The sequence below is a fragment of the Apodemus sylvaticus genome, chromosome 22, assembly GCF_947179515.1.
Source record: "Apodemus sylvaticus chromosome 22, mApoSyl1.1, whole genome shotgun sequence".
Lineage (NCBI taxonomy): Eukaryota > Metazoa > Chordata > Mammalia > Rodentia > Muridae > Apodemus > Apodemus sylvaticus.
Genome location: NC_067493.1, coordinates 16,819,258 through 16,843,145, shown reverse-complemented (window position 1 = coordinate 16,843,145; position 23,888 = coordinate 16,819,258). Strand labels below are relative to the sequence as shown.

At 48.9% G+C, this 23,888-nt stretch overlaps 1 protein-coding gene across 2 annotated transcripts in view; it reads right to left on the bottom strand.

Annotated features, from left to right (window-relative positions):
* Positions 1–23,888, bottom strand: part of Slc7a1 (solute carrier family 7 member 1) — a 75,710-nt gene that overhangs the window by 21,011 nt on the left and 30,811 nt on the right. For both annotated transcript variants that reach the window (XM_052167588.1, XM_052167589.1), the window contains exons 2-3: positions 16,888–16,987; positions 3,015–3,398 (exon numbers count right to left, since the gene is read on the bottom strand). In XM_052167588.1, the coding sequence (XP_052023548.1) occupies positions 3,015–3,384 (370 nt within the window). In that variant the 5' untranslated portion in view covers positions 3,385–3,398; positions 16,888–16,987. The remainder of the gene's footprint in view (positions 1–3,014; positions 3,399–16,887; positions 16,988–23,888) is intronic.

Sequence of the window (23,888 nt, the reverse complement as noted above, 5' to 3'; positions counted from 1 at the left end):
ACTCATTTGATTTCATTCAAATGACAAGTCAGGACCCTGACTTCAGAACGCATTCCTGGGATGGGCAACCAACTGGTCGATAGAGAAACATTGCTTGGAAAGTCCCACTCTTCCACGAGCTGTTGGCAACCCCATCTCAGGGCCAAGCCCTGATCAGCCCGCCCGCCACTGTGTACCTGAATCCAGAGGCCGTGGCATCCCCACAGTGAAAGCCCCACCTCACCTCCAAGCACCAGTCCCAAGTCCCCAAGTCACACAGAACACAAGATGGGGCTGTTCGCCAACCGCTGACAGTACTGGCCGCCCTCGCCCTCCCTTTCTCCTTTCGTTCTGAAGACACCCGCTGCCTCTCCAGTGCCGCTTGTCAGAAAACGACACTGGAGATCCAATATTTGCATCTGGCATTTTCCTTTCGTTTCCGACAGCCCCATCCGTGACTATGGTCTGAATTCTCCACAGAACGTCAGAGGGATCCACACAAGGATTCAATTTCATCATCTGCTCTCATGCCGAGTATTTTCCAGACAACTTAGACATTTCACCTCATTTTTCATCTAGCTATTAGAAATTCTGTCCAGAAAGGCCACGCGCCTAATGGAGACAAATAGCCTGCCTGCCCTGCATGCATCAGCTTGCTGCAGTGACGTTCCAAACCCCACCCTGCTAGATACCCCAGCCTCTCTTTCCAGACCACCCTGCTCCCATTTCAGCATCATGGCTTTAAAAGCTGCATCAACACAGACATATGTTTAAAACTGAAAAACTCTCTTTCCCTCAGTGGCAAAGGCTGAGGGTAGGTTTCCAGATTGATTTCCTGCGTCTCACACAGGCACGCGGCACTCCAGGAAAGACTATTATTCTGTTGCTCTAACAGCAGCCAACAATTCAAGCTCACTGTATTTTACGCCTAGGTAAACCCGCTGGAAACGTAACAGCCCATTTACAAAAGCTACATCCCCACTGAGAAGTTTCAGTACGGTGAGTCATCTGTGGTCACAAGTCTGTAGGCTGAACAGGAAAGAAAGATCGTTATGAATTTTGCATTAGAAGCATCAGAACAAGCTCTGCTGACTCACAGACCCCATGGCAGCTAAGAGAGAGAAGCGGCCTGCCTACCGGACTCCTGAGCATTGGTGTCTGTCTCTGCCTGAGAGCCTGGGGTGGGGGGCTATGGCATCCCCGATGCAGGCGTAAGGCTGACAGGACCAGGAGGTCCCTGAAGGCAGCTCCACGGACCATGTCCAGGTTTCCTTGTGGGAGTGGGCTTAGATTTCATGGGTTGTTTAATACTAGTGCTCAGTGTAGTATGTGAAGAGAGGCTGGGTGGGATGGAGAACCGGAGTGAACAATGGTTTTTAAAACAGGCAGGAGTTCTGACCTAGACATTCTGCCTCTCAAGTAGTTTCAGGGGGAAGAAAGTGTGGCTCTGACCTATAAATTACACAAAGTTAATTATTTAGGAAGACAACAGATAAGATCCCAACATGCAGTAAGTTATCCTGTATTTTTAAACCTATGTATGTGGTGATAGTAGCAATATTACCATGGAAAAAGCCACTATGATATTTTGGGTTATAAAAAGATTAAAACTCTAAATCCTCAGGGGTTGTGAGTATGACTCAGCGGAAGGACATATATGCAAAGCCCTGAGTTCTATCCCCATCTCTACCCAACCCTGTTAATGACGGGACATCCCTAACTCTTCAGACAATGTCACACATCTCCAGTAAAATGGCTAGCCCAAAATTCGGAAAATACTATTTCTGTTAGTTACCCAGTTGGGTGTTTCTCCTCCCTTTGTGCTTTTTCTGTGTTTTCTGAAGTGTTATCTATCATGATAAGTTTACTGTAATGATAGGTGTCTGATGGTTTGTATCTGCTTAGCCTAGGGAGTAGCACTATTAGGAGGTGTGTCATTGTTGGAGTAGGTGTGTCACTGTGGGTGTGGGCTTTAAGACACACATTCTAGCCGCCTGGAAGCCAGCCTTCTCCTAGCAGCCTTCAGATGAAGATGAAGAACTCTCAGCTCTTCCTGCACCATGCCTGCCTGGACCCAGCCATGCTCCCACCGTGATGACTGAACTTGTGAGCCAGCCCCAACTAAATGTGGTCCTTAGAAGAGTTGCCTTGTCCATGGTGTCCGTTCACAGCAGCAGACCCTAACTAAGTCAAGGTGGGAACACACTAACAGAAACAAAAGTACTTTTTAAAATTATAAGTATCCTAACACCCATGTATCTGTTGAGTTAACAAGAATGGTCACAGTTGGCCAGGCTTGGACCTTTGTCACAGGTGCCGCGCACTGGCTAACTCAACTCCATCCAAGTTGGAGCCATCTGAGAGGAGGGAACTTAGCCAAAGGATCAGCTCCACCATAATGACCAGTAGGCAAGGCTGTGGGGGCATTTTCTTGATCCATGGTTGATGTGGGCGGGCTGGGCTGACTGTGAGTACCAGCCAGCCCTGTGTTGGTTGTCCTGGGTTGCATAAGAAAGAAGGCTCTGAAAGCCAGAAAAACGCGGTCTGCCATGTTCTCTGTTTCAGTCCCTGCCTCCAGGTTCCTACCCTGGCTTCCCTCCCTGGTGGAGTGGAACCTGTAAGATGAAATAAACCCTCTCCTCCCCAAATTGCTTTTAGTCTTGGACTCTTAAAGGCAGCTTAATCCCTGTTAAAAGTGAGAGGCAAGAGTGGTTACGCTGGAGAGGGCCCCCGAAGATACACTAAATCAGTCTTTGGGGAGCAGAGAGCGGAGCGTCCCTAACAAATTGGTGAGAGGGCTGGTGAGATGGCTCAGCGGTTAAGAGCACTGACTGCTCTTCCAAAGGTCTTGAGTTCAAATCCCAGCAACCACATGGTGGCTCACAACCATCAGTCACGAGATCTGAAGCCCTCTTGAGATGTGTCTGAAGACAGCTACAGTGTACTTACATATAATAAATAACTAAAATTTAAAAAACAAAAAAAGATGGGTCAGAGGACAAAGCCTGCAGGCTGGAGAGGACCAGAAGACTTACCGATGATGTAGGAGAGAATCAGGTTCCAGCCAGTGATGAAGGCCCAGAGCTCCCCCACTGTCACATAGCTGTAGAGGTAGGCTGAGCCAGTTTTGGGGACACGGGCTCCAAACTCGCCGTAGCACAGGCCGGCCAGCACCGAGGCAAGAGCGGCGATCAGGAAGGAGATGACAATGGCAGGGCCAGCATTTTCACGGGCCACGGCACCGGCTAGGACGTAGACGCCAGCGCCCAAGGTGCTGCCCACCCCAAGAGCTACCAGGTCATAGGTATTGAGGCAGCGGGACAGTCGGCTCTCTTCCCGGCTGCAGTCTACCACCTTCCGGCGCAGCATCTGCTGGCCCAGGCTGAGCAGGTTTTTGCATCCCATTGTGCTGAGCGAATCTGTCAGAAAAGAGAAAGAAGCGGTCCATTCAGTCACTGCCACATGTTTCTCCTACAAATCGCAGTACGCTGCAGGATGGGAACACAGAGATGAGGCAGCCCTTTATAAAATCATCTACTGCTAAAATATTTTCACTTTAGCATTCCACAGCAACTGGGTCCCCAGTCTTGGGGCTCTCCAGGACATACAGAAACCCAGAGTTGCCATGCCAAGGGTCTCTGTATTCCACAGTCATTTAAGTCCTTGTGTACAGCTGGCTGCCTATGGGTACAACTGATAGCTGGGAACATAGTGACTGACAGTTCCCAACCTCAGCTGTGACTTAGCAGGACACACAAGATGTAGTCCCAAGCACACCGTCTTATAATGAAATGCAAACCAATCTGTATTGCGATTATTAAAGCACGCAAGCCTGTGCTCTTGCTTAGCAGTTCTCAACCTGTGGGCGTCACGACCACTCGTCAGGTCACACGTCCGACATCTTGCATAGCAGCTATTTCCGTTACGATTCAGAACAGTAGCAAAATTGCATCTGTGAGGTAGCAATGAAATAATTTTATGGCTGGGGGTCACCGCAACATGAGGAACCATATTAAAGGGGTGTAGCATTAGGAAGGTTGACAACCACAGCTCTAGACCATGGGATCCGTCCTTAGGATAAAAAAATACATATAAGAGAAGAAACCAGGCACAGGACTTATGGGGAGAGGGGGGTCTCTGAACTATTTTTCTAAATATAAAGCTGTTCTCAGATGAAGAGTTTAGGTCAGCAACAGCCAGCGTGTGCAGACAGAGACCACCAAACCACTCTGTTTCGTCCATTAGTATTTTGTAGGCCTAACTTAGTCCAACAATGAAGTCACTGATAAACGAATAGTCCCCATCTGGAAAATAGTCATAGACCTGAGAAAGTCTATTCCTAGCTATCCAAAACACTGTGTCATCTGCCTATCGCTGTCCCCTCCCCTCCCCTTAGCCTTCCGTCACTGCAGGCTCTGGGTCACTAAGGAACTCTAAGGCTTTCTTCCTGTGTTTTATCTGCTGGCCCTATAGAAAGCATTATTATCAAGATCGGAGAAATGTTTAGTGAGACCTGGGAATCCCCCGGTTGTTGTTCCACACGGATTCGGACTAGTAACTCACAGCCCTGGTCAAACAGGATCCCAAAGCTCTGCGCTTCATCTCATCTGGAATCCTGACAGCTCTGCAGGTGGGAAGGAAGTGTCACCTCCCTGACACCTACCTGGGGGGTTGGAATCTCAAGGAAATGAGAAACAGGGACCTATCGCTAAGGCTTCATTGTCTGGGAAAGTCCCAGAACCCCCGAGTTTGAAGATCCGAGGAAGAGCGTGGGACTGCTTTCCAGTGTCTTACACTGTACAGGGGGAGGGACTATTTTTGGAAGTCCCCAAGCCAGTTGCAGATGGTGGAGTGTTTCTGCAAAACAGACAGCGCGCCTGGGAAGTAGAAAGCTTCCTGTGCCTTAGGACAAGGCTCTGGGTGGCCAGGAGAAGCAGGAAGTACAGAGGCCCGCTACTGTGGGACACCGGGGACACATGGACCAAAACAACTAGTAAACAGGTACTGAGTTAAGATGTTCTTCACAGAGAAAGTCTAGCTTTGATAAACCAGCCTGGGCACAGAGGGCTGCGCTAGAGAATGTTCTTTTGATAAAAAGAAGGCGCCAAGTCTGAGAACAGGACTCAGAGCTGGAGTGCTTGCCTAGTACGCAGGTTGCTCTGTTCAGCCCGGCAGGTTCGAAAAAGCGCCTTAATGTCTCTACCTGGCCTCTTGAGGGCCACACCCAAGGAATAGATTTCTGAACCTCCGTAAGGCAGAAAGTGAACTTGCAGACCTCAGGCTAGGGCAAAATGGCTCTCTCGGCCTTGCCTGGGTGCAGAATACTCAGGCACGGACATAGCCATGTTGCCACCAGCACAGACAGGACGCCAAGGAATAATACTCACTCCAAGAACCAACTCACTGATGCCGAAGGGGCTTCAATGCCCCCTTCAGACCAAAGATCAGGAAGTACAAACTCAGGCAGAGAGACCCTGGTTTGCAGGCATCATAGGAAGAGGTTAAGACAGTGTAGCCCCCAGCTGCAGCTTACATTCTCTCAAACACAGGCACGGAAAAAGAGCCTCTCTGTCATTGGCGTCACCCTCGGTGACAGGGAAGTGAGAGGGGGCATGGCTGAGACCAAGGCACTGGATTAAAAACGCTGCCAGGTGCTGTGAACTCCTGATGGGGTCACATGTCTCAGTAGGGTGTCCGCTTCCGCTTCGTGGGGTGAGAGGGAATGTGACATTACCTCACGACACCCAGGGTTTATTTTTAAGAAAACACCCCTTGCATCTCTGCGGAGGTATTTTAAAACTCTCAGAAAAGTGTCCTTTCTAAACTTGCATCCATCTCCTCCACTCAGACCAGGACTCCAAAGAGGACTTTCAACCAGAAGTTCTACAAAAGGCGGGTTTCTCTGTCCAAAATGAATCGACCCAATCCCAGCAGATGCCAACTTCCTGAGACTGAAGCCACCAGGAGTGGAAAACAGGATCTGATGATTCTATACACAGTCCTCACTGATCGGTACTGATAAGGTATTGATAAGACTCTTCACAGCAGAGAGTCTCAGCCCCATAACATCCATACTAAGTGATTTTTAGAGACTGTTTGCCTTACGATAGATTGCTATTGTTCCTTTCTCACAGAAATTCTAACTCTAAATTGTATCCTGGCTATCACCATACAAAGACAGAAGTAAAATAGAAAAGGAGATAAGGCTCTGGGGTTAAGACCTCGAACCTCTTGTGCAGAGGACCCGAGTTCAATTCCCATTACCCACAGTAAGTTGCTCACAAATGCCTATAACTCCGCACTTGGGAAACTTGGAATCCGTGGGCACCGTGTGTGTGTGTGTATGTGTGTGTGTGTGTGTGTTATACACAACTAAAAACAATAAAAATATATCTTAAAAAAATATGGCCAGATATGGTGGTGCATGCCTTTAACCCCAGCACCTGGAAAGCAAAGGCAGGAGGATCTTTGTGAGTTGATACCAGCCTGAGTGAATTCTAGGACAGCCAGGGCTACACAGAGAAACCCTGTCTCAAAAACAAACAAACAAACAAACAACAAAACAAAAAACAGAAAAAATAAAAAAAAAACCCAAAAGCAAATCAAAAGAACAAAAGTAATAAATAAAAATAATAAGAATATAACTAAAATGGGGCCGGGCAGCAGTGGCGCACGCCTTTAATCCCAGCACTTGGGAGGTAGAGGCAGGTGGATTTCTGAGTTTATGGCCAGCCTGGGCTACAGAGTGAGTTCCAGGACAGCCAGAGCTACATAGAGAAACCCTGTCTTCCCTGTAAGGTGCACCAGGCTAGAACAGAACAAGGTCCAGTCAGCAGTAACCAAGGTGACACGGTGGGCAGAAAGGAAAGGGGGAAGAGGAGTCACCACAGCTGTCTCAGTCATGTGTCTATTTCTGCACAAACATCATGACCAAGAAGCAAGCTGGGGAGGAAAGGGTTTATTCAGCTTACACTTCCATGTTGCTGTTCATCACCAAAGGAAGTCAGGACTGGAACTCAAGCAGGTCAGGAAGCAGGAGCTGATGCAGAGGCCATGGAGGGATGTTTCTTACTGGCTTGCTTCCCCTGGCTTGCTCAGCTTGCTTTCTTATAGAACCCAAGACTACCAGCTCAGGGATGGCACCACCCACAAGGGGCCCTCCGCCCTTGATCACTAATTGAGAAAATGCCCCACAGCTGGAACTCTTGGAAGCACTTCCTCACCTGAAGCTCCTTTCTCTGTGGTAACTCCAGCCTGTGTCAAGTTGACACACAGAACCAGCCAGTACAACAGTTATGGTCAAGGCAACCAAAGAAGCGATCTAATGGATCTAGTAGATCCACTTCTGGTCTGAGTGGACGTGTTCCCCAAGGAAACAAAGCATAAGAAATCAAGGACCCGGACACACCGCTAATCTGGGGAGAAGCAATGTTGAGGAGGAGAAGCCTCCGCAATTTAATATGCATCTCAGAACCTCCATTCACAAAAACCCAATCCATAACATACAGAAGGAACTCTCGCTAACCAATACAAGAAGCTGTCTCTAATACTGAACGAAATTTCACTTCCTTCTGGAAGTCACTAAGTAAAAGAGGCAGAAGAAAGAGTCCCTCTTGTCTAATAAGAACTATGAATAATTTGTAACAATGGCTGACAAAACAATTTAGCCATTAAAAACAAGCACACAGGGGCTGAAGAGCTGGCTCAGCAGATAGGAGCACTGGCTGCTTTCCCAGAGGACTGGGGTTCGGTTCCTAGCACCCATATAGAAGTTCAAAACCATCTGTAACTCCAGTTCCAGAAATCTGATAACCTCTTCTGGCCTGCATGTACATACTCGAGAATATACACTCATTCAAATAAATAATAAATCTTTAAAAAATAATACATAATGTCTCCAAGAACTACCACCAGGGTAAGGGGTCCCGAGACAGAAGAGTTGTGTCCACAGGGTGACTGAACTATGGCTTAAAAGTCACAGTCTTCCTGAAGAACCAAGGACATGCCATCTTACCCCCTCCAGACCCTTCACTTCACACTGGAGTCTTGGCTTTAAGACACGTGGCCCTCCCCTAACTCTCACAGAACATCCCGAATAGATGTCTCTAGCCGATCACAGGAAGGCCCACAGCCAGTGTGACAGCCAAACTGTAGCGCCCACCAGATGTCCAGGTCTTGGTGACTTTAACCTCAACCCCCTTTTACACAATCAGAAAGCCCACGGCCCTCATAATCTACCTTCTGATCCAAGAGGGGCCCAAGGCAGAACTTGCAGGGACTGAAGATCCAGCCTGAGACAAAACCTGTGTCATGAGGGAGAGCTACAGGAAGGAAGTTTCAGAGCTGAGGGCCTGACATGGCTTGGATGACTTCCAAGCCCACTGGGGATCCACCAGTGGCAAAATACCCAGGAGAAACAACTGGAGAGAGAAAGATTTCTTTTGGCTCAGAGAGCACGGCTCATGGTCAACTGGTGTCACCACCTGGAGGCCTAAGGCAGAATCTCCCAGTCTCTGGCACATGTGCTAGATCAAAAAGGCTCATCTCATAGCCAGAGAGACAAAAGACAGGGCCTAGGCAAAGATACAGCCAAGAGCATGGCCCCCCAGTCTCGTGCTTCCCCAAAGTAGACCCTACTGCAAGCCACGGATACCACTGAATTATAATACATTAGCGGACCCACTGAATAAGTCGAAGCTTTGTCATAAGTGACGAGACCCGCCAGCTAGGGATAAACCTTCACCGCGTGGATCTTTGAAGATACTTCATACCCACAGGCTGTAATCCAAAATCCAGATGGGAGGTAGAGGGAGAAGGCACCAACAGAGCCTCAGTCCTCAGCCACGTGGGAAGCAGCTAAGGGCTGTGCTTTCTCGTGGCTCCGACAGGACTGAGCAGTGTCTAGACCCTACACTTACCCTGCAGAGGCTCAAACAGGTAAGCCTGGGAATGAATGTCACCTGTGGTAGACTCACGGAAGCACCAAGCCTGCCTGTGAAGACCGAACAGGCACTGACACGCGCACACATGTACACACACACACACACAGAAACTACCCTGTCTCCCCAGTGCAGGTCTTGTGAGACCCCAGTGGGATAGAGCACTGGGAGACAGGATAAAAAGCCAAATGATGAAGATCACTTACTAATCCTCCTCCTCAGCCTCACCCCCTTCTTTTCCTTTTAAATCTTTTTGTTTGTTTGTTTTGTCTTGTTTTTCGAGACAGGGTTTCTCTGTGTAGCCCTGGCTGTCCTGGAACTCACTCTGTCTGTAGACCAGGCTGTCCCTGAACTCAGAAATCCGCCTGCCTCTGCCTCCCAAGTGCTGGGATTAAAGGCGTGCGCCACCACTGCTGGCTGTTGTAAATCTTCATTACAAAGCAAGCCATCAAGTGGGCACTGGGTTTTGAACCTGCTTTGCCCTAGACTCCACTGAGTCCGTCTGCTTCACCATACACACGCTCTTTCGAAGCCGCTTACCCAAATCATAGGCCACCCACCCTGGGTGTGGAAAGGCACCAACCAGGACAACGAATCCTCTCAGGGACACCCGAGATGCCTTTCAAAGGTATGTATGTACAAGAACAGGGTACCAGAGGCTCCCAGGCACAGTCCCAGTGGAGCAGGGCTAACTGGGGTCTGGGCCCAAGGAACTGGGTGTCCATAAAACAGGCTTCACTCAAGTTCCCCTGGGCCTTGAGGTATCCTGAAAGGTGAACCGCACTTTCTTTGGCTCCTTCTAGAAACATCTTCTTTGACCAAGGATAAGGCAGAGGATTACACGCAAAACCTAACTTCCGGCTAACTAATCAGCTGACACATCCCCCAGCTCCTGCATTTGTCCAGTCAACAGAACCATTAATGAACTTGAGCTGGTCACCACCCTCCGCCCCGAGCCAGGGACCACACTCACCTTCCAGACTTCCAGAAAAGTCTCAGGCCTCCAGCTGGTGACCAAACACGTGATTCCTACAAACGCTAATGATTTGAAAGCAGGCACAGAAAAGAAGCTAGGAAAAGCGAGGGGCAGACAGGGGAACTGGAGTAGGGGATAAAACCAACTCAGTGAGCTAGGTCTGTTAGGCGAAAGATGACAGACACCAGACACCAGAGCCAGGCCAGGCCTGTGCGATGTCTCCTTAATCATCCCCAAAGTCAGGAAAGTTGCAACTGTCTGAGCTCTTATGAGGAGAGAGAAGGGTGGAGCTTTGATGGTGAATTGCTCAATTCACATAACTCAAAAGCAGGAGGGCCAGGATCTGAGCTCAAGTCACCTCGTATCCAAAGTTGCGTTCTTTGCCAAGTGGGCTAAACTGACGCAATTTGGGGGTTGGTTTTTTGTTTGTTTGTTTGTTTGTTTATTTGGATATTATTGTTTGTTTGTGCTGAGGGTCAAACCCATAGTCTCAAGCAGGAGAGTCACACCCCCCAGCCACCTAACTGTCCTGTACCAGACTCAGGCCACGTACCCTGACTGACCTGGATCCCGCCCTCCACCAGCTTAAGAATCCCGAGAAACCAGGGCAATCATGCGCAGCTTTTCTCTCCACTCCTGGCTCGCTGGACACAACATTGTCCAAACATGCCTCCCGCTGCCTGACAACTCACTTTGTCATTCCATCTGATATCCACAAGTACAAGATGATCGGCTCCCATTCAGCCACAACCACTTCCTGAAAGCAAAACTTAAATCTTTCACTCCTAACACAAAGGGACGAGTGACTCAAGGTAACACACACACACACATACACACACACACACACACACACACACACACACACGGCCCTGCTGCTGGCTTTGAAGTGTACAAAACCGAAGTGGGGGGGGGGGCAAAAGTGGGCCATTTGAGTTGCGTGAACTGCCCAGAGCTGTGGTAGGAATGTTCTAGAAATCATGCAGACAACAGGAGCTTGCAAAAGGTATGTTGAGGGAACTCTAGACAAGTCAGAGAGATTAAATATGATAATGAAAATATCGTGTCTGCAAAAGTATCAAAAAACAGTATATAAAGAATTTTCAGGGCAGGGAGATTGAGACCTTCTTAGAGGATTACAGGCCTCTTTTATTTCCTGAATTTTTACTGTCTTCCCGCCTATATGGAGCACACAATGCTTTTGAATTAGAGGGAGAAAAATCTCTCTAATGAACTCAACAAACAGGACGGGGGCATAAAAAAGATAAGAGACTTCCTTACAAGGACAGCCCATCTCGCATCTACATAGGAAATGGTGGTAGTTAGGTGAGTGGGATTTTGTTATGTTTTCCTCTGTCTCTGTGTGGGTCTGTCTGGAATTTTCCAAAATTAAAGGCGAAAAGAAACAGGTTCACCTACAACTGACCCGGAAATGTTTGTATGCCCTACACCAGGCCCCACTGCATACCCCAGGGCAGGGACAAGCTTCGAATGTTATTAGCCACTGTAATGTCCTGAGTGAAAGTCTTTTTTTACAGAATCAAGTTGAGTGATATGGAATTATTAATACTGAACCATTTTTATTGGTTTTATAAAAATAAAGTCGAGTTAAAAAAAGAAAGGACTGGAGAGATGGCTCAGTGGTTAAGAGTACCGACTGCTCTTCTGAAGGTCCTGAGTTCAAATCCCAGCAACCATATAGTAGGTCACAACCATCTGTAATGAGATCTGACTCCCTCTTGTGGAGTCAGAAGACAGCTACAGTGTACTTACATATAATAAATAAATAAAATCTTTAAAAGAAAGAAAGAAAGATGGGCTGGAGTGATGGCTCAGTGGTTAAGAGCACCAACTGCTCTTCCAGAGGTCCTGAGTTCAATTCCCAGCAACCACATGGTGGCTCACAACCATCTGTAAGGGTATCTTCTGGTGTGTCTGAAGATAGCAACAGTGTACTCATATGAATAAAATAAAAATTTAAAAAAAGAAAGAAAGAAAGAAAGAAAGAAAGAAAGAAAGAAAGAAAGAAAGAAAGAAAAAAAAAGAAAGAAAGAAAGAAAAGATCAGGACGATTCTCTCCAGCTGTGGTTTCAGGTACTTCTTTCTGGGGCTGCACTCTAGCCTGTGTTGGAAGAGACAACATGAATTCTAAAGATTAGGTGTGGGGAAAAGGAATAATTCCCAGGGCATTCAGGAGCTCAGGTGCTGAGCTATAAGCCTAGAGTGAAGGGGGGAGGGGAGCGGGAGGAGGGCATCTCCAAGCACACATTTTTGCATACGTGTACTTTGAGGGACTTGGTGAAGTTTACTTTCCAACAGGTACTGGGGAGAAACAGCACACACCTGCAGCTGTGGCTGGCGCACAGGACAACAGACAACTGAAACCAAGCTGCTGGCCAGAGGCCAAGGAGAAGCCACAGGAGGGCTGGGACGAACCACACCGAGAGGGGTGTAGCCCAGCCAAAAGAGACTCCTGCTGCTGGGGTATATCTAGGCTCCAGTTTGGCACCTTCTTGTACAGTATTTTAATCTGATTGGTGAAAGTACTTTGCATAAACAAATATCAGATCCCATCGTATTTACCAGCCACCTGTCTGTTCCAGCTCCGTCTTCTCAAAGAGCCCACAGGCACACAGAACCCACGCCCCTGGTTGCCATGGGTATTATCTAGGCAGAAGAGGTCATGCACAAGTAATCCCTACACAGGAAATGCCACATTCTGTGGTCGGGCTTCCTGGTGTAGTCCAAGTCACGGTTCACTGGTGGCCAAAATCTCAGGCGCTCGATCCAGAAGGAAAAATGTTTATAATCTGAAACACTCATTCAGACCAAGCCTCCCCCCACCATCAAAAAGACTAGGGTTATATTTGTCCCTGCCACAAGGTTTCCTCCTGTGTAACATGCATATAAATAGGTGGACACCCTGGGAGGCAGGAACAGAGTAGCCTTGAATAGACAGCAGAAAGAAAATGTCCAGTTACACAAAGGTCTTCAGAGATCAGAATGTTTATCTGAACGATCAAAGACCGGAGGACAGGTAGAAGTAGGGCAGCCACCGAGAACGCAGGAGTAGAGTAATTCTAAAGGGATGACTCTAATGCCCCGTGGGAGGGCGCCGAGGCCACAAGCTGTGAATTTTATCACAGGTCACTGGCTGTGTCACTGCTTGCTTTAACAGGTCTAATGTGATAGGGTAGCCACACGTCACTCCAGGACCTGAACTTGACCCACTGCCTCTAATGCTTTAGACCCACATAGCTGACCTGCTTCCTTCCTTCTGATAGTCTGTTCTACGTCTGAGAAGATGGCCATAGGTCTCCTCGCTGTGTGTGTGTGTGTGTGTGTGTGTGTTGCTGGGGACGGATGGATTGTGCTCTGAACTACAGGCCTAGTCTTTTAAAGAATGCCTAAAATGTGAACTTATGTCTTAAGCAAGACCCACCATAGGCCCCCCCCCCGCCACCCACACACACACCCACTCTCACCTGACAACCAATTTCACGGTTGCCTTGCTTGCTACAGCAAAGAGGGAGTCCTTCGAGAATCCAGAACTCGCTCTTCTATAGAACCAAACAAGATAATTCGGTTCTGAAGAGTAGCTAAAGCCACCGTGCTCCCCATAAGACTGTGAACCCAGGAACAAGCCTCCAGCCAGCACACCCACAGGGCCCAGACACACACACACACACACACACACACACACAACTGCACAGACAGAGGTTTTTCCACCACACGCAAGAGGATGGCTTAAAGCCTCCTTGGAGCCCAGAGGATATGCAAGGTGATGAGCTAGGTGTCGCTCCCGGAGGGAGGTCAGCCATCCGGGGCTGTATGTGTTTGTAGTCCCTCCACACTGGTTTGTCCTAGCAAGCTGCCATGCTGGGACAGCCCCCTGGATGACAAGTCTCAGATCTCTGGGCTGAACAGGTTCACTCTTCCTGGCCAGCCGCTCTGCCCAGTCCTATACCATGAGGAAATGCGTCACAATACATTACAAATATATATGTGATGCTGGGAAAATAAATAAAAAAAATAAAAATGGAAACTTAACAAGCAAAACAAAACACTGCCTATAGTAACATTCAAAAAATACGCCTCTGGCCAAGTATTGAGGCACAAACCTCTAATGCCCACACCTGCGAGGCAGAGTCGAGTCCATCTCTTCGAGTCTGGGGCCAGCCTGTGCTACATATGCCGGGGTATCCAGGACTACATAATAAGGCCCTGTCTCCAAAACCAGGTCTCCACGATGGGCCATCATCATTGTAGGATTTCAGAACCCACAAAAGATAAGCCACTCGCTGCCCTGGCCCCACAGTACTCATGAGGAGAAGAAAGCAAGTAACTTCAGATCCAACCCCCTGCACAACAAATGCTTACTGAGTACCTGCTGTATACTGCAAACCCTCCCCTGCGGGTGGAGAAGAATCAGGGTTTGCTTACGGGCCATTCTGCTAGGCTCCTCCAAGGACCTAGCAATGGCTTACAGGCTTAAGTCATCAACAGCCTCCACCAGGAAGGGTATCACCCCAGTTCTTGTTCTCCCTCTCTCCCTCCCCCCCCCCAGGTTCCCGGCCAGTCTTTCTCTGCCCCTCCCCCCTCTGTCCTTCTCTGTCCCCCCTTTCTCTGCCCTCATGGCTCTGCTCTACCCTCCTCCAGGTCCTCGCTCCCTCCTTTCTCTCTAACAAACCTCCTTTATATCAGTTCTGTTGCATGGCGTGTGTGATTTCTCAGGGGGACCCTTGGCACGGGTCCACCAGGCACACACACACACACACCCCAGCCGCCGCCGCCACCTCGTTATACTCTATAACAATCAGACTACACGAAGTCCCCCGTCCTTGGTGCAGAAGACTGGATACGATGAAGTAAGAGGCATAAACATGGCTGAGCAAGACAGGAAGGCTTCCTGGCAATGTGCCACAGACAGTATCACCTGGTCTGTATCGCTTATCCTGAGAATGACTGGTGTTGAGCGGGCCTGCTGGTTCTAGCTGTGGATTCCAAGTGAAGGCAGTGCTCACGACCTGGGACTGGGGACCAACCAATGACTTCCCTACATCTCCGCACAGCATTTCCCAAGCCCGAGGCTCCTCTAGCTGTCAACACCCTCCTGTTAGGTAATGGGGAGAATGTCCCCCACCGGGCTGTTAGGGAAGCAGAACCACTCGTGACGGGTATGGGCAGATAAAGCTCACTGAAGGAGCTCCTCATCTGACTACATAAGCACCCGAAAGAGACCAGGGTTGCTGTCCTGGCTGGTTCTGTGTGTCAACTTGACACAAGCTGGAGTTATCACAGAGAAAGGAGCTTCAGGTGAGGAAGTGCCTCCATGAGATCCAGCTGTGGGGCATTTTCTCAGTTAGTGATCAAGGGGGAGGGCTCCTTGTGGGTGGTTCCATCTCTGGGCTGGTGCTCTTGGGTTCTATAAGAGAGCAAGCTGAGCAAGCCAGGGGAAGCAAGCCAGTAAGAAACATCCCTCCATGGCCTCTGCATCAGCTCCTGCTTCCTGACCTGCTTGAGTTCCAGTCCTGATTTCCTTTAGTGATGAACAGCAATGTGGAAGTGTGAGCTGAATAAACCCTTTCCTCCCCAGCTTGCTTCTTGGTCATGATGTTTGTGCAGGAATAGAAACCCTGACTAAGACAGTTGCCCAGGCTCAGGCCCAGGCAGAACACCGTCTCCATCTCCTCCTCTAATTCCACTAGGCTTTGCAAAGGAAAAACCTGGCAATTCTGCACCTCTGTCCCTGTCCCCTGACATTGTTATGGAAGCATGGACCTCAGCAACAGGTACTGCCTGCAGCCTGATCCTGCTGCCGAGGAGCCCTCCCTGGCCCCTCCCTCTTCCTTCTTAATCCTCCCTGAAAGGCCAAGTGCACAGTCGCGCACATGTGACATAGGTCCCAAGCTGTGGCTCCCACAAAGGCCTTCCGATTAAGGACTCGTGTGGTCTGCTGATCATGTAAGCATTCTGAATATAGCGAAGACAGACTGAAGGTTGTGAGCAAACACAAATGACTCTAAGAATGTGTGAGGTTCACTGTATGTACACACACACACACACACACACCTCCTCACTCCCTTGCACCCACTATCCATACTGAAAACTTTACCCTTCAACATTTTCTGATGATAACACACGGAGAATAACAATAAAATCTCCTCTCCACAGCCAGTAACCCTTTGTAACTTAATAAACAACAGCTAGAACCGTGGTTTTTTTTCCCACAAGTATTTTACAATTTATGTTCTTAACTAATGTATTTATTTTATAAAATTTTTAAGACAGCACCTCTCTATATAGCCCAGGCTGTCCTGGAACTTGCTATGTAGACCAGGCTGGCCCTGCAACATAGACCACCTGCCTCTGCCTCCCGAGGGCACCACTACACTGGGCTAAAGCAATATATTTTTAAAGTATATTCTCCATGATACCTTTTCCTATACAGAACCCAAACATAAGAATCAGACATTTTTTTTTTTTTTTAAAGTGAGCTACTTTTATTTAAAAAGAAAAAGCAAGACAGTCTCACTGGCCAGCCTGGACCTCTCCCATCCCACACCCCCGCCAGACGCTCTGTTTGGAACTTTCAAGTCTACAAAAGGACAAGTGTTGGGAATTTTTAACAGAGCACAAGGTTCTGCTTAGGTCGAGTGCTTGCTTACCCAGCACGGGCAAGGCCCAAGTCCACCGAGAGCACGGAGGGCTACAGTTATCAGTTAGGTTAGGCTGAAATGAATGATACGTTTTAGTGCAAAAATGTCCATGTTCGGGACTGGAGAGATGGCTCAGCAGTTAAGAGCACTGACTGCTTTTCTAGAGGTCCTGAGTTCAAACCCCAGCAACCACAAGGTGGCTCACAGCCATCCATAACAAGATCTGATGCCCTCTTCTGGAGTGTCTGAAGACAGCTACAGCGCACCTATATATAATAAATTAAATAAATCTTTTAAAAAAAGTTCATGTTCTGGGGTGCCAAGGGGCGTACAGTACCTGCAGTAAGATCCGCGGACTTCTCACTGAGGACTGGCTCCTGGGGGCCAAGATGGAGTCACGGCAGAGTCACAGCGGAGTCTACAGAAGCTTCGCGCTCCTGCAAGGCAGAGAAGAGAGGGTGTTTGGACACCAGAGCCTCCAAATCAGGGCTGTTAGGGGGAAGGAATGACTTCACTTAGCCCTGCTGTAGTAAGCAGGACACCGTCACTGAAAGAGTCCACAGGCCAGCATTGAGTCAAGAGGCATGGGAGGTGTGGGAGTCACTCTCCTTTTTCTGACCGTGCTTGCGAAGGCTGAGCCGTCTCTCTGGCCTCACAATTTGTTTTTAAATGACATATTGCGACAGGCTAACACTATGTGAATATATCAGTAAAGCAGGACCATACCTGAGTCAGACAGAGTGTAAACACCCCAGTCTCAGGATTTAAAAGCCCTCGTGAGATGATTTCAGATCCCACCAACCGGCACACGGAGCTCTGGCGTCCTATCCAAATGCAGCATATGAAAAGCTAAGGAAGGTGACTATGGCGGGTAAGGTGGTGCCACCAGACATGCAAACAGCCCTGGGGTCAGTCCCCAAAACTGAAAAGAGAGGAGGCTGAACAGGGGATTCTTAAATAGCTGTTTGGGGGGTGCGGTGGGGGGGTGGGGATCTTGCTCTGGTCACACTTTTCTGCTGTAGTATGTAAAACACTTAATGCTAAATCGAAGAGAAAGAAAAAAAACGCATGCCACTCATTAATCCAGGATGAATCTATTGGGATTAGTGGCCTGGAATGCGTGGTGAGAGTAAATTCATTAGGGGCGCGCTTTCCCCTAATCCAAGGAAGGCTCTGACCTGACTCATTCCAATTTGCTGGACTTGCAAATTCCTTTGTTACATACAAACAGAACAATGAAAATCCCATGCACCTAATACGTGAGGAATCCAACACTAATTATCTCATAGTAAAGCAGGCAGTATTTAGCCATCATCCTTCGAGGCCTTCAGGGGTGAGGAGGCCTGCGGGCCTGTGATCCTGCACCTGAGGCTGGGCGCGCTGTATCAGCAGCGGACACCTGGCTCACCCAGGGGGAATATGCTCTGCGAGTATCAGCTAGTCCCTGCACAACGTAAAAGGTGTCAGATCGGCACATCTAATAGAGACAGGAATTCAGTAAAAGCACACAGAGCTAGGCCATTTAGGGGCTATGCTGACAGGCTATGCCAAGAGTGTGTTCTTTTTCTTTTAAAAACTTCTTGCGAATTTCATACAAAGTATTTTGATTATATGGACCCAACTCCTCCACATCCCCATTTTAAAAAAATAACCCATCCCAACTTGTGCTTCCCAAATACCCCTGGTTGTGGGGCCATCCACTAGAGCGTGGCTGACCTGGGATGAGCCACACCCTGAATGAGACCTGAGTCCCCCTCCCTCAGAAGCCATCAACTGACTATGTGGTTCCCCAGGTAGGGCCTGCGAGCCCGACCACCCCCCCCAAGTGTGCAACTGGCCACAGCTGCCTTTGCGTCTGTGAGGACAATGGTCCCGCTCTGTCTCTCACTCTGGTCCTCTCTAACCACTAACTCTAGCAACCTTCCTGCCCTGAGGCGGCCATCCTGAACGGGTCTGCTGGGTCACAGAACCTAGGGGGAATCCCTCCATCCTTCAACCTGCTGGGCTTGAAACATTATGCTATAGTTTCCATCTTAAGGGCGCCTCCTCCCCAGGGGCCCATATGGTAAAGGATCATTCCTCGTCCTATAGGCCATAGGGAGCTTATAGAACTTTTAAGAAGTGGGTTATATCGAGAGGAAGTTAGGCCATGAAGCAGGTACTGGAAAGAGACAGTAGGATACAAGCGGCCATTGAAGGCAGGTTCGTGAAGGAGACCGGGATGCAAGCCCTTCTTCTCTCTTGTGCTGTTTAGCCAGGAGTGGAGAAAGTTTTGCTTCTCTCCTGTTTCTGCTGTAGAAGAAAGCTAGCTGATCGAGCCAGGACCTGAGCCAGGAAGCAGTGTTCCCCTGGCTCCTACTTCAGTCCTTGCTTGGGCTTCTCTCAAGGATGAACCGTAATCAGTTAAGATGAAACAGACCTGTTTCCTCCCAAAGTTGCTGGCGACCCAGGTTTCGACACAGCAACAGAAAGCAAACAAGAACAGCTACGTGCTTCTATCCTCTCCTGTCATTCTCTCAGAGACCACACCACCCAGACGGATGCTGCCTGAGGTTCTATAAAAGCTTATTTGCATGAGTGGGTGCGGTTAGAATTTAAAAACTCAAAATGAAACATGGTCAACAAAGAATGGTTGGATATAAACCCTAGCCTCAGCCTTTCTAACAATTTATGATTTATTTATTTACATCCCAAATGCTGTCCTCCCTCCCAGACTCCCCCCAAAGTCCCTCCACTCCATGCCCCTCCTTTTTTCCCCTGATAGGGTTGGTCCCCCACCCTAGGTACCCCCCCACCCCTGCGCGCACCCTAGCGAATCAAGTCTCTGCAGGGTTAGATGCGCCCTCTCCCACTGCGGCCAGACAAGGCAGCCCTGTGTGCTGGGGACCTTGGTGGTCCAGCCGGTGTATGCTCTTTGGTTGGTGGCTCAGTCTCTGAGAACCCCCGCGGGTCCAGGTTAGTTGACTCTGATGATTCATCCTTCAGGCCACAAAAACCTGGAGACAAAGAGCACATTGCCCCTCATTGCTGAGCAGGGAACAAAGCCAGTGAAGGAGAGAGTCTTACCCATGGGCAGAAAACAAATGATGGGCGGGAGCGTTGATCTACCGTCCTCCCTCCTCCCTCCCCCCCATACATATGGAGAAGTCTAGAGCACAGTTTCATGAGCCCCAAAATAAAATTAATTTCACTGCTACTTCATAACTGTGATTTTTGCTGTTATGAATTATAATGTAAACAAACATATCTGTGTTTTCAAATGGTCTTATGCAACCCCCTGTTAAAGGGTCATTTCACACACACACACACCAGCTCTCAACACACAGGTCTATAGACCTCTTCGGTTGCCACACTAAGGAATATCGGTTAAGAGCCGAGCAGTGGTGGCGCACGCCTATAATCCCAGCATTTGGGAAGCAGAAGCAGGCAAATTTCTGAGTTCGAGGCCAGCCTGGTCTACAGAGTGAGTTCCAGGACAGCCAGGGCCATACAGAGAAACTGGTCTTGAAAAACATTCTGGGCCGGGCAGTGGTGGTGCACACCTTTAACCCCAGCACTTGGGAGGCAGAGGCAGGTGGATTTCTGAGTTTGAGGCCAGCCTGGTCTACAGAGTGAGTACCAGGACAGCCAGGGCTACACAGAGAAACCCTGTCTTGGAAAAAAAAAAAAAGAAAGAAAGAAAAAAAGAAAAAGAAAAAGAAAAACATTCTAGTAGGCCAAGAATGTTACTAAGCAACCTGCAGTGTACACTGGGCAGTGGAGAAAGCGGTCCTCTTGGCGTGGACCTGGAGGATGGAAAGTGCTGCCCAGATCTAATAAAGCGAGTTGGAGAATGCCCGATTACCTAAATCCCAAGACCAAGAAGCACGGATAAGATCTGCGAGTGAACACGTATTCCTGAGAATCCAAAACCTCATTGCCGCATCCGGTGAGAAACCTGGCTGTCTCCAAAACCATGAGAGAGGAAGTCAACTCATCAAAGCACAGACATATGAAGTGTGGGCAGAGGCGCTGGCTCTGGAATGAGTCTCTCTGTAGACAGACATTGGCAAGGTCTGTAGAATCAAGGCTGCTGGGTGCCCACTCTGCCCTACAGGTCTGCCGGGTGCCTTCCAAGCTCCTGGCTGGGTTATGGTTCCTCTGCCATATTGAAGTTGGCATAGTATTTAAAAGTCCTCTTTGGGGGCTGGAATGATGAGGGCTCAGAGGTTAAGAGTGCTGGCTGCTCTTGCAGAGGAGCTGGCTTCAGTTCCCAGCAACCACATAGTGGCTCGCTCACAACTCTAACTCCAGTCCCGGGGGATCTGGTGCCCTCTTATGGCTCCTGCAGGTACTACATCCACATTGCGCACACAGGCTCACACTCCTAAGTTTCTCACCACGACACAGGCTGAGTGTTTCTAAGGCAGCCATCTTTTACCTGCAAGGAAATCAGGTCTGTTTGAATGGAGAGGGTAGCTTAGCCCTCTCTCCTAGCCAATAAGCACGGACCTACCACCCAATAATTAAAAAAAAAAAAATCACGAACTCTTAAGAGTAAAGGAACTGAGCCGGGCGTGGTGGCGCACGCCTGTAATCCCAGCACTTGGGAGGCAGAGGCAGGCGGATTTCTGAGTTCGAGGCCAGCCTGGTCTACAGAGTGAGTTCCAGGACAGCCAGGACTACACAGAGAAACCCTGTCTCAAAAAACCAAAAAAGAGTACAGGAACTAACTCACTTCATAAAACAGCTCGGCAATGCTCAGACTCCTAAAGGAAAAGCTGATGAGAGCCAAAAGCTCTGGAAGAAAGGAAGAGAGAGGCAGGGCACAGCATGGAGAGGCATGGAAGGACAGACACACCAGACACACTGACTTCCCATTCAGGCGCTTCCTTCCTCAGACTGGCACACTCGCTCCACTAGCTCTTAATTCTGCATCTGGCCCAGCAAAATAAATCCATGATGGTACTATTGATAATAATGATAGGTTAGCCAATATGTTGAGCCCATACCGTGTACTAGGCCCTCACCTAAGGCATAGGTAGACGACCTCACGTAAAAGGCACACGGACAATCCTCCTAGAGGATACAGAGTGATCTGATGGGAAGAGGAAGCAGAGGTTTGAGGAGAATTCTCGTCCCAACCCCTGACGACCAGGGAGGCAGAATGAGCTTAGACACAGTGTTCCCAATGCCAGCATCCTCCCTCCTCCTCCAGAGCACAAGAAATTGGCTACAAATCAAAGAGCACTACAGCAACTACAGCAAGAGCCTCAGGTTCAAAGCCAGCCCGTGTTACTCAGCGAGGATCCTGTCACAGCAGATGATTGATTGACTAATAGATAATAGACAGGGAGGCAGAGACCAGCCAGAGTATCACAAGGACTCCCCTTAACAGTCTAGATTGATGGACGGAGAGACAGAAATCTGTTACGTTGTTTGCTTGTTTAATTTAATAAATGCATTCGTGGAGGATTTCTTGGAATGAGTGTCATGAACCCACAAACGCTTTCTCTCCATCTCATTCCGTCCTTCAACCCCGGGCGCCCGCCCTCAGCAAGCACAGCGCTCTCTCTGCCAAGCGGCTGATGATCTACACAGATAGAAGCAGTCACGGAGAAGCCACTTTTAAAGGGATACTGCAGTTTGACTGGAGAACCGTCTGATGGGTGAAAAAATCAGCTCTTAGTTACAGTTTGTCTTTTAAAAGTAATTATCTCATTAATGGGGTGCTCAAGGAGACAGAGGCACCCATCCTGAATTCGAGCATGCAACATGTCTGTCGGCCAGTCTACAAAACACAGCCCAGGCCAGTGAAGAGGTAAGGGTCTGATGAGAAAAAGCTTCTCTTTTGTTGTTGTTGTTGTTGTTGTTGTGGATTTTCTTTCCTTGTCTTTGCGTTCCATGTGTGCATTTTGCCTGTGTGTGTGTGTATATGTGTGTTTTGCCTGCATGTGCCTCAGCACATGCATGCAGTACCCACAGAGGCCAGAAGAGGGCGTTGCGTCCCATGGGCCTGGAGTTACAGCTGGTTATGAGCTGCCATTTGGGTGCTGGGAGCCAAGGTCCTCTCTGAAAGAGCAGCCAGTGCTCCTAACCTGAGCCAGCCCTCCAGTTCCAAGAGGGTTAGTCTTGCCACCCACATATACAAAACACACATAAACACAATACACACGCTACACGTTAGCCACAAAATGAGCAGGAAAAAGGAAGGAAGCCTGGAAAACCAGGCTTTATGACTCACACCTCTAACCCCAGCACTCAGGAGTCTGAGACAGGAGGATGGACAGTCTGGGCTACAATGCTAGTAGACCCTTGTCACAAAACACCCCAAATCAGCAAAGAAAAGGACACGGGGTTGGGGGTGGGAGTTAAATATTAAATGTAGACCCAAAGATCCAACCCAGAGCAGCTCAAAAGGCCTGACAAGGCAGAGTGAGTGTCTCTCAGCAGAGTGCAGTGTGGCCATCAAAGCCTGGCTCCGGAGGCTCTACGCTGCTCTTATGGATGTCTTGAAGCTGCATGTGGCTTCCCCTAAAAACAAAGGCACACTCTGACCCTCCACCTGCACGTTCGTTCTCACACAGCTCGGTCACCACCTCCCTCCACTGCCCTTCATCCGCACGATCTGACCGTGCCAACGTCCAAGGCCCACGTGAATGGGTAGAAAGTTAAGCAGACGAGAGCAAGGACTCCTTCGCATGTGCGTGTGCCCTGGAAGGCGCCTGGGAAGCCCGGTGGCCTAGGGACACGCCCGGTGGTGGGTCTCCTGGCAGGATGCAGACAGACCCATCTCGGAGCTATCCTTTGCCTGGAAACGCAGAGCCTCCTCCCAGGCCTTGCCACGCCCACTCCTGAGCCTTTCTGTGCACCCTTGACCCAGTGCCTGCAAAAGTGGCCAAATTTCCTTCTTCACCCGACTCTGATGGAGATCGCTTCCCTTCTGGCCTTGAGACTTGCAGGGATCCAAACACCCTGCCCAAAGAAGATTTAAACTGGTAAACAGAGATTTAATTCAGGTTTGGCTCATGACTTAGCAACTCCACTCAAGGGTGTTGAAGGGACGCCAGGCTGCATGGATGGCTCTGGAAGGCCTTGCCCTTTTCCTGAGTCCCTCTTCCTTGATTTAAAAATAAATAAATAAATAAATAAAAGATTAGATTACTTTCCTGAAACGGGCCACCAGAGTCTATTCCCTTATTTGGCCACTTCCTCCTCCTGAGGCTGACCACTAAGGTCCAGCTATCAAAGTATTGAAGTCCAGCAATCATGAGCTGGATCTTAATCGGATCACCTAATTAACATGCCCAACCAGAACATACCACCACAGGCTAGCCCATCCTAGCTGGCCTTACAAAT